This window comes from Canis aureus, chromosome 14 (assembly GCF_053574225.1).
Source record: "Canis aureus isolate CA01 chromosome 14, VMU_Caureus_v.1.0, whole genome shotgun sequence".
Lineage (NCBI taxonomy): Eukaryota > Metazoa > Chordata > Mammalia > Carnivora > Canidae > Canis > Canis aureus.
This window is the reverse complement of record NC_135624.1, coordinates 56,908,593-56,923,308: the sequence shown is the minus strand read 5'-3', so window position 1 is coordinate 56,923,308 and position 14,716 is coordinate 56,908,593. Positions and strand designations below refer to the sequence as shown.

Sequence of the window (14,716 nt, the reverse complement as noted above, 5' to 3'; positions counted from 1 at the left end):
TGGGAAGTTTTAAGGAATATTTTCTTGAGATTTATTTCTTATTTTCTTTCTTCAACATGCTCCTATATCCTGCAGATGGCCACCTTTCTTACTTCATAGAAGAGGGCGAGCAGGAATTCCTCAATTTACTGCCCTGCCCTGATTCCTCCAACATAATCTACATCACACCTATTATTTATGTCATCCAGTATCAGTGGAAAAGAGTCCTCCTTAGTAGCTTCCCTTACTTTGGTAGCAAAGTGTCCTTCACATAATCTAATAGAGTGGAATTGGTTGACTGCTCTTCTGGATCTCATATCCTACAATTCCCAGGTCACAGCTATAAAAATGATTCCCTTTTCTATGTTTCTAATCACTCTATTACTGGTTCTTCCCCATCAGCCTGTCCAGATTCCTGCTTCTTCCATTTCAAAACCACCCTTTCTAACAACTACTTAGTTTCTCTCCTTGCTTTATTGACTCTTAAAAAAAAAGCATCAAAGGTTGTATATATTCCTCTGCTCGTTTGAAGTTTGGGTATTTCATTATCATGCCCATTTAATTTCATTTTTATGTTTAAGAAATAGTTAATACCATTATTTTAAAGTAAGCTCTATGCCCATTGTGGGGCTTGAACTCACAACTCCGAGATCAAGAGTCACATGTTCTGCTGACCCTGCCAACCAGGTGTCCCATTATTGTACCCATTTTAAAGAGGACAGGATGGCTCAGCAAGTTTAAATCAACTTCTCCAAGGCTATATAAACTATAAAACAGTTTGGATAGAATTTAAATCAAGATATTCTCAAAGGTTTTACTTGCTTTGTAATATAAAGCGCAATGCCATCAATGTCATTGCATATAACTATTGCCTAACATGTGTTTGTTTGTTTTTTTAACAACATACATCATAAAGATTTGACCCATATCACTTAAAAAATACATAGGAATAATTACAGAACAAAGTGACCTTTTAAAACACATGATGACTGTAGTATGTACAGTACCTTTTCCCCCTAATTTTTAACATTATAAAAGTTGTTATGTAAATATAAAAGTATTTACTTCTGATAGTACTTTTAAAACACAACATAAATAGTACCAAAGTATTATGTGCATTTTTGTTTTATACTATAACAAATACAAAGACATTGTAATTTACACTAAAGGGAGTAAAAGTATAAAATGCCTATTTATTTATTTATCCAAATTCAACTTCATCAGGAAAAGATCGTCCAAAGAACCAATACTACAGTTTAGAAGGGCAGTCTAATTGTACATAATCCAACAAAATAATGACTATTACCTCAACTAAGTAACATTAAGAACTACAAAAGTCTACCACACACAGTAGGTAACTCCTAGTTTGCTCCATCACATTATTTTTTCTAATATCTTAGCTATTCTTTTCAATTAAATTAGATGATTCCTTCAACAAAATTAACCACTTAATGTCAATACACTTTTGTCACTAGTCTTTAATGCAATGCTATAAACATTCATTAAGGGCCTACTATGAGTAAGAGACTGTCAGGCACTAAATGTAGAAAGATGGAAAATGGGTGACATAGCTGCTATCTGAGGTAGTTCGAGAAGAATGTTCGAAAGTCACAGGTGACCTCATGAAACTTCTGAAAGCACATTCATTTAAATAAAGACATTTAACTCAGTTAATACAGAGCATAGGCAAATTACATACAAATTGCAATTTAATATAGGATAAGTTAATGACTAACATACATCTCCGCGTTACTATCTTTCTCAAATGTCACAGCCTCTGAAGGAATGAGATAAAATTTTTGGTTATACTGAGGAACTAGTTTTCATTTCAGAAAATGTAAATTCGCTTCCTTTTGTGTATATATAAAAGTACTACTAGAGTGGAAAGAATGTGAATATTTTCCTATCTCTGTGTAGCAAGGGGTTTCTGAGCATAGAAAAATAGAATTTGGGTTAAAGGACAAACCTTGGAAGTTAAAAGATGGCTGAATAGATAGTGAGAGACTTTTGGAGTGATTTTCCTCCCAAGAGGAAAATGTTAACATTTCAAAGAGGGTGAAAGCCTGGAGCTATATATTTATACACCATAGGCCTGATTTTACATTAGGGAATTGAGTTTTGTCTTCTTTTCTCGGGAGAGGAGGGCAGCTGTATAAGAGCTCCTCCACAAATGCCCAGATTAATAATCTTGGGGTTCCTCTCCTGTGGTGTAAAATCTCCCTTTTAAGTACTTGCAGGTGCCACCATCTGACTCTCTTCACATTGCTCCTGAGGGGAAATGGAGTGTCAGGAAACTGATACAGCTATTGGTCCAAGAAACAACAGTCTGCCCAGATACAGAAACTTTGTATTTGCTTTCAGGACAAAATAATAAATGCACATATTAAAATCTTATCGTGTTGCAAATCAGAATTTAGGGGAAATCTTTTTTTTTTTTTTAAGACACAGCTTCATTTTACTGATTTTCAAGCAGATCAAGTTACCTCAGCAGTCAATAAATGATCTTATTGAGCAAAAGACAACACACTGATCCTCTTCATTTTGTCACAAGATTTCAATAGAATTAAAAGTTGGGATTATTTAGAGTTCCAAAGTTAGGTTGGCTAAAGAAAACAAGAAGAAAAATCACTTACTTGATATTATCAAGGCAGCCCGATTCAGGTTTCAGAATGGCAGTATGATGAAACATTTTATATAGAGCAATCCCAAGGAAGATTACATTAAGCTGCAATGTAAAAAATACTATTATGTAGCGTAACTGGAATAGAAGAAAAAAAGTAAATCTATTCTCCATAATAGATGAGTTGTTCTGGGAAATTAGCTCTCACTATACTTATAAAGGAATTTGATCATAGATGATTGCCTGGTATTTTAGTAAAGGCAAGAAGCCACTTTAGGGAATTGGGATACCAATGAGTTACACAGTGCTATTATGTGAAAATACATACAAATACAAAATAGCAGCAGTTGGAATGATGCTGTGGAAACTGTAAAGGAACTCAAAGCCAATTAGATGTTTATATATATATAAAACACATATATATATGTGTGTGTTACTATTTTTATCATCTGAACATGGCCCCAAATTTGTTATTTAGGGATATATTTTGAAATGCTATATTACAAAATTATAATTACTAAAATCAATATATTTTTGAATAGCTAGATCAAAAGGATTATAAAATGGTGGTTAAATTCTAATGCTACAACAAACTAGGATTAAAGTCCAGGAAACTCTTAGCAATACTGTCTTTTCATTGGAAGCAGAGAAGGCATAGAACTTAAAATAAAACGAGATAAAAAGTTCCAGTGTGAATTTCATACATCACATATATGTAAACCACACACTGAATTGCCCTTTGTGACCTGGTTTGTTTCTATGTTCTAAAATTTAGGATTGGTGGGGACTATCAATAATACAGTTCTATAATTCTTTATCAAATCTCAAAAGTCTGAAAAGTGAACATTTTAAGAAATTAATTGTGTGGTGAAAAAGCCTAACCTTACCTAAACCCATTTGGTGGGAAAACCTGATTAGTACTGATGTAAGGCTCTTTTGTCTTTATTCCACTTACTCTTACTTTTCCATTTGTTTTTCCTGTTGAATTATTACTGTGTTTTGTTTCAGAGTCTTGCCTAGTCCCTACTGTGAGTATTGGTTGATGTGTTTGATTTGGGGCAACTGCTTATTCTCTACTAGGAATATTATATCCTGTGCATTACGTGTACCACATTATCTTTCTGAAGTCTGAAAACTTTCTGAATTCTAAAATATACTTGCTTCAAGGGATTTCAGATAGTGAATTGTAGACCTGTAACTAATTTCAAATCAAGAGCCCATTTTATTTTAAAAAATGGAGAACAATTTTGTATTATGGAATGATAAGTACATAAATAATACCAAAAACAGAATCTAAATTAGGATAAAAAATTTGTATTTGAAATCAAGACATTATGCATCTAAAAACACAAAAGGAAGTATGATTCCAGAATGCTTGCTTAACTTATTTGTGCTATTTTCAAGTGAAATCCTTTTGAATTTTAAAGTTTTTGAGATTTATACAAAAAACAAAGCTGGAAGGAATATTAAGATATAGTGTCTTGTTTCCAATATCTGATTCCACTCATAGTTCAAATTATCTAAATGAAAAAGAAAGGAAACACATTGTTGTGAAACTTGAAGTCATCACTGTTCAAAAGCCTACAAAACCAAATGGCTTCTGTGGGGCGGGTTCCTAAGGAGCTATGGTCCTACATAAGCATTTGCAAATGCATGTTTTCTTCGCCAACGTTTTTGATTAAGTATTTTACAATATAAAAGTAGAATCTAATGGCGGTCTAATTGCTTGAGTCATATAGGGTCATATAAGTAGATGCTTTCCCCCAAATAATCTATATAAATCAAAGATAGTCAGTGCAAGGAGAGTGGAAGTTTTATTTCTTGACCTGGGAAACACGCAGTTAATGAGGAGTTCTTACCATAATTATCAAGGTCGCTGGTCCTATAAAGCTCCAAATGAAGTAGGTGTCAAGTCGGAGCCAACATCTGCAATGAAACACAAGGGAGAGAATGCATTCAAGGACTGGGTATGGGCCATACATCAAGAGTGAGCGAGTGACAGAGAAGAATGTGAGCTGCAAAGCATTCCACTGGGAGACAGGAAATATTACATTGCTTGTTCATTTAAATGCTGAATTATGTGCCCAATTTCTGACAGCACTATTGATGGAGTAAGATAATTACTCCTGGAGGAAACAGGGAAAAAATGGCAGTAGGCCTATTTGCTAAGGCCTTTTGTGTCTGTCATAGAAACCTTAAAAAAAAAAAAAAAAAAGGAAAAGAAAGAGAAAAAGCCATACACAGAGCCATTAAATCGAGTAGCTTTAAGCTATCCTTTTCTCTCCAATTATGGTGCTACATAACCTGTCTATCAGCTGTCAGGCAAAGTGACATTTTCCTGTCAAGAAGATCTGAGGAAATTCAGTACAAAGAAGAAATAAATTTGGTATCAGAAGATTGAAGTTTAATTAGGTTGGGCAGCCAACCTTTGAGAGTTCTTGAGTCTTAAAAAGTGCATTGTTACTGCCAGTGCTTCTGGGGTTGCAAATGATCCTTAGCATCCCGTGAAGTTGATTCATGACCCAAAAGTAAATTATTAATCACTTAATTTCAGTTACATTTAATACTCTCCCAATTCTTAAAGCCTCTGGGAAATTACATTTTCATTCTTCAGGATGACAGGAAGACAAAATGGAAGTGACTAGTTATGAGAAAGATTAATGTAAATTTTGAACAAATTACATTTGATGTTAAAAATCATATCTTGAATTATTTGCCATTTTGCTATATTTGATGTACAATTAAAAAAGAAAACATCTCCAGTGGAAAATATTCAAGAGTGGTCTGCTAGGTGGTCTAAAACTGAAAATCCAAAGTATATAAATATTTCTTGATTATTATGAAAATGTTACTTAAACCTCAGAATGAATGGAATAGCAGATATACTATAAAGAAAGGAACTTATCAACGTCCATCAGTAGATGACTGGATCAATAAAACGTTCTTCTCTTTGAAGAGAACATTTCTTTGATGAAATGTTGTAAAATAGTTAAAAGGGAGAAGGTGGATCTTTACATATCAATAAGATAGATCATGATAACGAAGTGTAATGAAAAAGTAACATGAAGCATCTATGCCATATATGATACGTCATATACCTTTGAACATACAGTTGACCCCTGAACCACTAGAGCTTGAGCTATATGGGTCCACTTACATGTGGATTTTTTCTCAGTCAATACAGTACAGTATTGTAAGGGTATTTTCTCTTCCTTAGGATTTTCTTATTAATAATATGTAGTTTCCTTTAGCTTACTTTATTATAAGAATGGAATATACATATATATATATATATATATAACATAAAATACAAGCTGATTGACCATTGATATTATTGGAAGGCTTCTGTCTGGTCAATACTAAGTAAGTAGTTAAGTTTTAAGGGATCAAAAGTTAGATGTGGATTTTGAACTGCATGGGGTTAGTGCTCATAGCTGTTGAAGCTACATATTAAAAGTAATACTCATATGCTTGAAAGATACACATATGTATTTTTTTTTAATTGAAAGGGAGAAAAATTCAAACTCGTGTTAGTGGTTGCCTTTCACATGAGAGTGAAAAGACTAAAAAGTCAACCAAAGGGGCTTAACCATATGTTTTATTTAAATACTTACTAGAAGTGACATGCCAAAATACAGCAGTGTAACATTTGAGTGACAGAGGCAGTGATATTTATTACGTTTTTCTTTTTACTTTTCTGTAACGTAATTTTTTTAAAAAAGGTTAAAACCTAGATTCTTAGGCAAAACAAAAATAATCATATACCCTGAAAAACACAATTTTAAAACAACAAATTAGGACTTTCGTCTACTAAGTTAAATATATGTAAACTAATTTCAATAGAAATATAATATTTGTACTCCAAAAAGAACCTGATTACTAGTTCACATTTTTTACATAGGCAGATGATTTCTGTTTATTCAAGATATACATAATAATACTATTTGAAAAAATGCTGTTATAGGGAAGAAATCAATACTTAAACTATTAGCTATTAGTTTGAGTAGGTATCTTCCTATTGGTCTGTTGTTCTGAAAATATGGTCATGGAAAGTAAAAGTGTGGTGCTGCTAATAAGCAGAAACAAACTAGAAAATTTAAGTTTGAAATATGAACTATTATCTTCATGCTGACCATAGGCTAGTTTGTTATCACTCTAATAGAAGTGTGTCTAAGTGTGGAGGGGGAGCAAGGGAAATGTTCAAGTCTCTCTTGGTTCTCAACAAAGACAATATTTTCCCTCAAGGTAAGAACAATAAAAGACAAAGCATGGACATTTCCCCAGATTAAAACACACACACACACACACACACACACACACACACACACACACTCCAAGAATGCTGCTGAAATTATAAGATAATACAATACTAATAACAAAATTATAAAATTGAAAATGAACCTTACTAGTATAGCTCCTGTTCTTTAGTAGGTCAAACAAGTTTTTGAGAGCTAATCTGAGAAGCAAAACACATTTTCAGCAAATTCTTTTTAAAGGAAAATGTGCTTCAAGAATTTCTGGAAAATGTTATTCTATAGGTTAAGGGCTTCTTACACAAATAATTTAAAGTATATTATTACAGAGTGTCTTGGACAAGGTAGGGGATTTTAAAATGTTAAATAATCTCACCAAATGTGTTGTTAAAATAAAACGTTATTAAATTTTAGCCTTAAAAAGCTTTTCTTTTTTGAAAACAGTTTCAGCAAATGCTTGGTGAGAAATAAACATGCTTTTGGCATAATGATCATTAAATGTAGAACTGAAATTACTTTAAAATTTATTATTTTTTTATTTTTTAAGAAAATGCTTCAATATCTATTTGGTGTAATAGATTTAAGTTCCCTTTGGAATTGAACAGTGTAAGAGGCAATATGAAACACTTAAAATGTACTGAGTAAATCATCCCTCCACAAGTGCTGCCTGGTTTTGACTATCTTCTGGAAGGCAGTGTGGCAAAAATCCCTTTTCTAATTCGATTGCCATATGGCCACACCTGCTGTTGTTTTTGGCCACATGCTGGCTTTCGCAGAGCTTTCCACAGTTCCTCTCTTTCCCATTAACTACCTTAAAAGTTTGCCTGATTCCTTCTCAGAGTTTCCTGTGCCAATGTTGAAAGAATGCACCATGGCTTTAAGGTAAAGGACAGTAATACGTGGGGTGCTTATTCCTTGCATGGGCACCTATATCCCACATCATGGTGTTCCATAAGTCTAGGCCATTCAATATCACTTGGATATAGCGAAAATGCTAGAGGAACACATGATTGATTACATGAAGCGCAATAAAGTCCAGCTTGCAAATGGCCAGATAGACCTGCTATTGGAGGATATAATTTATCTAAAAATTACCTTTATCACTAAAGTAACATTTAATTTGTGAAATCAATAATCTCATAGACTATTCTTGTTAATTTTTAAGATATATCAATTTCTTTTTTTAATGAAATTTGGTTATATGAGTACAATTTATAGAGTGTGTTTATAGCAGTACTTTAATAAAAGAGATGACTTGCAGTTGAAAAACAAGTACATTCTGGCCTCACCAGGTGCTTATTTGAAGTAATACTGAAAAATCTTCATATATCTTGGAATTCAAAGAAACACTTGTCATGTATCATAAGCCTTGACTTTTTTTTTCCACTTGCTTAAATACAAAGATGTCACAAAATTTCTTTTTGTAGCATTTTTTCTTCAAATTGTAAAAGCTGCATATACTGTTATATATTTGATGAAGTTTTACTACATTAATACAAGTTTATTGATTTAATATTCTAAAGAACTGGTGCTAATCCAAAAGGACGTATTACTACTCTCCTCCAGAATTGTCTTCTAAAATATAAGACACATTACTGCAAATTAAATAATAAAGTGTTGATATCTGGATCAGTCTTCCTCAAAGATGTCACCAATCCAGCAGGTATCAATTTCATGCTTACTCAGAAAAGAGAAAAATACGATAATGTAACAACTTAATTTCTCAAAACAAGACAACTGAAAACCATACTTCTAAAGCTTATTCTCTTCTATTAAAATACTCACCACTTTATTTTCTCATGATTTAAAAATATATGGTTCTGTACTTAGAAAAATGGTAAAGCCAATTACCAGACTCTTATTCCAAGTTAGCATGTTTAATATATTGCCATTAAAATGCTTTGGGTCTTTGTATTTTTGTTGCCTGTTTAACTCAAGCTTATCAAAGCAGACATCTGACTATTCGCCAGTTTTCTGAAATAACAGAAGTTAAAATGGTGTTTGCTTCCTTTTCTATAGGACCCTAAGTCTCAGACTGACTCATCCTTGGTGAGTTTAAATATAGCCAGTAAACAATCTTTGGCTTACTACTAGACCATAAAATTTACAAGGCTTAATTATATCAGGTTATGAGAGCTTATATAATACATAATCTTTTTTCTCTGTAACATATGCAGATCTCTTTATATTTCTGTAACATAGATCTGGTAAAATTGGGAAAGAAAAGAAGGAATAAAGAGTACTGGGACAAGAAAAAAGGAAGAGAAGAGGAATAGGGACAAATATATACTTCAAGCATAGTAACTCCAGTTCTAAGCTTGCTGCGTAATACGTTAATTTCCTTTAATGCCATTTTCATCACAGCACACTCATGCATCTAATCTTGAAATATTTTGTGAGCAAGTACATGAACTGGAAAAAATACTGACAGAGTGATGCAGGAATGGAACGTGATCAGTAGTAGTCAAGACTAGTATTTGTGGTTCAACTACAGTTTTAGATCTTAGAATTCAAAACTAGATCTCATACATAAAATGCAGGTTATGTTATCTTCATGTCCCCAATATGTTATTTTGTAAAAAAAAAAAAAATGTTTTTCTTCAGCAAAATGCATCCTACATTTTTATGGTGAACTACAAAGGTTAGAAAAGCACTATGTATTTTAATTTATTAATACTAAATGTTAGAATAATTCCTACTGTCTCATGTTGCTTAAATTAATTGAGGCAGCAGCATAAGAATTATCATCACTTCTCTATAAATGGATGCTTTTAAAACAATTTATTTTATGACTATAACAATGTTGCTAATCATAAAGTTTGTATTCCTTCATTTGGATCAGCCAAATAATAGTATCAGTAATAATAATAGTTTTAATTTAATAAACATTTATATATGCCAGATACTTTACATGCCTGCTTGCTTAAATATATATATATGCATATATGCACACACAGACACATACACATATGTACTTACTCATATATACAAGAACACATATTCTCAAACTGTAATAGTTTTGCAAGGTGCCATATTAGAGATTGGAAAATGAAACTCAGAAAAACTAACTGATTTACCCATAGCCACATGACTAATAATTAGCAAAGCCAAATTTTATCCTAGTCTACCTTACTCCAAAGTCCCTGGGCCTACTATGTGTTTATCAAAGAAAACCAAGATATGAGTTATAAATAAAAGTTCTAGTTTTGTTGACATTTATAAGTTCTCAATGAGTAGATGAGAAATTTACATGCTGTATATAAAGCATAGGTTATTGAAACATGTCTCAAGTGGAAATATTAGATCTTTTAAAATATAAATTCATCTCAATAAGTTAGTAAAAAAATTAGTATTTTAAAACAGCTTTGTTGCAATATAATTTATATTAATTTTAAATCATCCACTTAAATGTACAATTTGATGTTTTTCGTCTATTTAAAAGTTGTAAAATTATCGAATTTTAGAATATTTTCATGGCACAGAAATGAAACCCTGTACCCACCTAAAGTCACTCCTCCCTTTCTCTACCAAATTCACTCCCAAAGGCTTCCCTACTCTCTCCCCAGTCCTAGCCACCACTATCCTTTTTCTCTCTAAAGGTTTACCTGTTCTGGACATTTTACATATGTGGAATCATACAACATACAGAAGATCTGTTTTCCAAAGTAGCTAACTACACAATTTTACATTGCCCATGGTAGTACGTGGGGATTCTAATTGTCTACATCTTCATCAACATGTGCTTTTCTTTTTCTTTTTTTATTGTAACCTTCTAGTGAGTGGAGTTATGATAAAAAGTGATGTCTAGATGTGGCAGTTAGTTATACTTCTTTGGTTCAAATATGAACTCAAAATCAACATCAGAACTATTATCTAACTCCTTAACAGAAAAGATTATGCTCAATCCCCAATTCTTATGTATTGTTATAATTTTATGCCTAATCATAGGGTTCCCAGGTGATGAAATGCTGACACAAGAGCCATCAATCTCTAATACACATACACATACATACACATACACACTTTTGACCTTTAGTAAAATAACATGTAGACATACCCAGTACTCCCCACACACATAGTGAATAATCATCTTGATCTATGTCAATGAAAAATACTTCTTCGTTATTTACCCTATTTCCCATTGGCAAGCCTAAAATCAAGGTAATAATATGGGCAGCCCAGGTGGCTCAGCGGCTTGGAGCTGCCTTCGGCCCAGGGCATGATCTTGGAGACCCAGGATTAAGTTCCACGTTGGGTTCCCTGCATGGAGCCTGCATCTCCCTCTGCCTGTGTCTCTGCCTCTCTCTCTCTCTCTCTCTGTGTCTCTCATGAATAAATAAATAAAATCTTTTTTTTAAAAAAAAGGTAATAATATGTTCAATAAGGTAGATGTTTCATGTCAATGAAATGTTACCAGTGGGAATATTTTACAACATATAATAATATGTTTGGAGAGCTAATCCAAATGAATATATAATTTTCTGTGAGTGGGTTGAAGTGCTTTGAAATTGTGAAATATATTCTATAAACCCGCTGTGCATATAACTTGCAGATACTATCAAGTCCAATGTGTGTTATTGTTTTGTTTTTTGCTTTCTTTTTTTTTTTTTTCTTAAGTAAACTCTACCCCCAAAGTGGGGCTGGAATTCATGGCCACAAGATCAACAGTCACAGGCTCTACTGACTGAGTCAGCCAGGTATCTCCATCTGGGTCAATGCTCTTTGGCTAGGTTCCTTCTTGAATAATACTATAGTCTGGTATTCAAAAAAAAATCAATAATCACTTTTCTATCCAAATGATTATCCTGGTTAAATAATGAAGTGAAAACAAAGAAACTGAGGGCAGGGATGCTAAAAGCAGAGAAGACACTACCTCTTTTAGAGTTGTCCTTAAACTAGTGAGCTGGAGAGACAAATACAAGACTTAATAGATGATTTATAATAATTTTCAGACCATAGAATTTGATTTCAATTATTTTTAAGACCCTGGTTATGCTTCTAGTACTCAAGGATGTTCTGATTCATTATAAATGTTTATGACCCTAATTGACATCTTTTGGAAACCCCTTACTAATTTTTGAGCCTGTATTTTTAAGTCTTGGGCTGTTCCCTGGACTTCATTTCTTTCCAGAGCCTTCCTTCCTCCTGGAACCTACTCCTAATCCTTTTCCAATTTACCCATCCTGTTAACCACTCCTTTTTCCATTGTATACTTTGATTGTGAGGAAAGTGGTATAAACTAAAATGTGATTTGCTCTTTAAATAAAAATTAACTGTTAAAGCAGTTTCTATTTTTGGTAATATTAAGGTAATTAAAGTTTACATGAACTAATTAGTTTCAGATCATAAAATAAAAGTATCTAGCACAGAATTTGTAAATCAGCCATGTTTAAATTATTGTTAAGTCAATGCCAGGTTTTATCTTCTGACAGTATCATTTACTGGATAGCTTCACTGAATGTGCATATGAATAAAAGTATAAGAGATACTAAGGGAAGATACGAAAACAGAGATAAAACTGAATAAATGCCCATTGTTAACAGTGCAATTTAGAACTGTGGTCCACTAGCTGAGAGGTTTTTCCTTTTTTCTTTTAAATGATTATCCTGGTCTTCTAATCTAATTTTTTAAATGTCCAATTATTGTGACTGAATGTAATTCTAAGTACATTCTTGAGAATAATGTGAGTACAGATAAAAAGATTTGATTAAACAACATCAGAAAATAATAATAAAATTCTCTTGCAAGCATTGCAAGCTAAGCAACTTCTCAAAATCAAATTATGTGTGCTTTGTGTGTATGTGTTTTGTACATAATAATCAGTTCAACAACCTAACATTTCATGGAAAAACACATCATATTCCATCAGCCAGATGGAATATGATAGTTACCACTATTTGTATCAAAGTAACATTTATTTAACCTACAAAACTAATTTATTTCTAATTTTATCTCTTTCCATTGACATGATTCTGTAGTTTTTAGAAATGTAAGCTATTATTACTACTATTAAAGGTTTCAGTGATAAAACCTCATTGTCAGTATAATAAAATATAATTAAATACATTAAGAGGAGAGAAAAAGGAAGAATGTTCATTATTATTTGGATTACTATAATACATATCCAATGGTTTTATTCTGGATGTACTCTAAAGTTGCTGAAACTGAAGTAAAAATTTAATAATAACAAAGTTCCAAAAATAAGTGAAGTAGATTTCTAAGACATAAATATTCATTGTATTGAGCTTAATAAGAATTTACAGAAAAGGGCTGAAAATACATGTCTGAATTCTGACTAATTCCAATTTATTTAAGACTGTATACTTTATATATTTGTATTAAAAACTTAATGTAGCTTATAAGAGGGTAAAACTAGCAAACAAACAGGCATAAAACAACAGCACAATTTGGGTTAGTAGATTTACATCAGAAAAAGAGTCATGAGATGAACAGGGATCAGGAATGCCATCTAAAGTCAAATAAAAGCAATAGACTATAGTAATAGAGTGTGAAGCAACAAAGACAGATTTGATAATAAGGAACAAGATATATAATTCTATACGCAGAAATCCTTCAAGTTGTGTAAAAATTCATTGTTTATATTTTTCTTTGAGAACGTATCTCGATTAAACTCCTAATGGAAAACATGATCTGTTCATTTCGATTTTTCAAGTAAATACAAATGCCTGAATAATGTTTCTTTTTTAACACCTGCTTCTTCTATGGGCAAAATAGACACTGGATTGGATGCATTCCCAATCGGTAGAAGTTGAACATTTTTTCCAAGTATTCTGAAGGTCTCTCAGTGGACGATTTATTTAAAATGTACAAATGAGACACTAAACAGTCTTTGTCTGCCTGTGATGGAATTTAAAGTAATTTTCCTTATTCTTTTCTCTCCTCTTTCAACTATCCTCCCTTTTCTCTATATCTGCTTTCCTGCTCTTTGTGTTGGGAAAAATCATAATTGTGGAACCGAACTATTATGAAGGCTTATTTTAAATCAGTGCCTGGGAAGTAAATTAGCCTGTATTCCCACACAGTAATAATGTCAGTAAATGAGAGCTTCCAGTTATGGTACAGGAAATTAAAACAATGATGGCCAAAGCTTGAACAGTCACAAGAGACTTACATATTATTGATTTTAAGGAAAGATAGATTCCTACTATCCAGAAAATGACATCTGTCTCAAAATAAATGACTAAAACACAAAATAAACAAGTTTCAGTCAGTTTAGTAACAAGAAAATTTGCAAATATCTAAAAAGAAAAAAAAACATAAAATCAAAGCAAATCAGGAACTGTAAGACAGCAAAATGGAATTACTGAAGGAAAATATTTAAATAGTATAAGGTCACAAATAACTGTATCGCTTAATTTAGTATCTTAGATGGGATATGCATTAATTAAAATGTAAAAATCCTATGACCTAAGGGGAGTGATTACTTTGGGTTTCTTTTTAAGGCGATCAAAATGTTTTAAAATTAAATGGTGGTTATGGGTGCATAACACTGTGAATGTACTAATAACTACTGAGGTGTACACTCTAAATACACTCTACTGAGGTGAATTTTGTAGTGTGTAAATTATATCAGTAAAAGTATTATTAAAAAAAAAACTTCTGATCTACCTAATTTCCCCTCCTCTAAGAGGTCTTTAGAAGCAAACACTTTTCATATTTTTATCTAATTCTAAATTGCTCCACAGTTGTCACTGGTATTCATAAAATGAACTAGATTGGAGCACAATTCATAAAAATCAGATTAAAAAATAATTACTATTTGTTAATTTAGACAAATGGCTTTTTATAGCCTTCCCTATACTCAAGAAAAAAATTCAGCAAAGGTAAGATGGTCTTCTTTCAA

At 32.3% G+C, this 14,716-nt stretch overlaps 1 protein-coding gene across 24 annotated transcripts in view; it reads right to left on the bottom strand.

The window, feature by feature from the left end:
• Nucleotides 1-14,716, bottom strand: part of ADGRL3 (adhesion G protein-coupled receptor L3) — an 856,301-nt gene that overhangs the window by 117,387 nt on the left and 724,198 nt on the right. For all 24 annotated transcript variants that reach the window (XM_077848164.1, XM_077848162.1, XM_077848167.1 and 21 more), the window contains 2 exons: nt 4,459-4,525; nt 2,613-2,704 (listed from right to left, as the gene is read on the bottom strand). In XM_077848164.1, the coding sequence (XP_077704290.1) occupies nt 2,613-2,704; nt 4,459-4,525 (159 nt within the window). The remainder of the gene's footprint in view (nt 1-2,612; nt 2,705-4,458; nt 4,526-14,716) is intronic.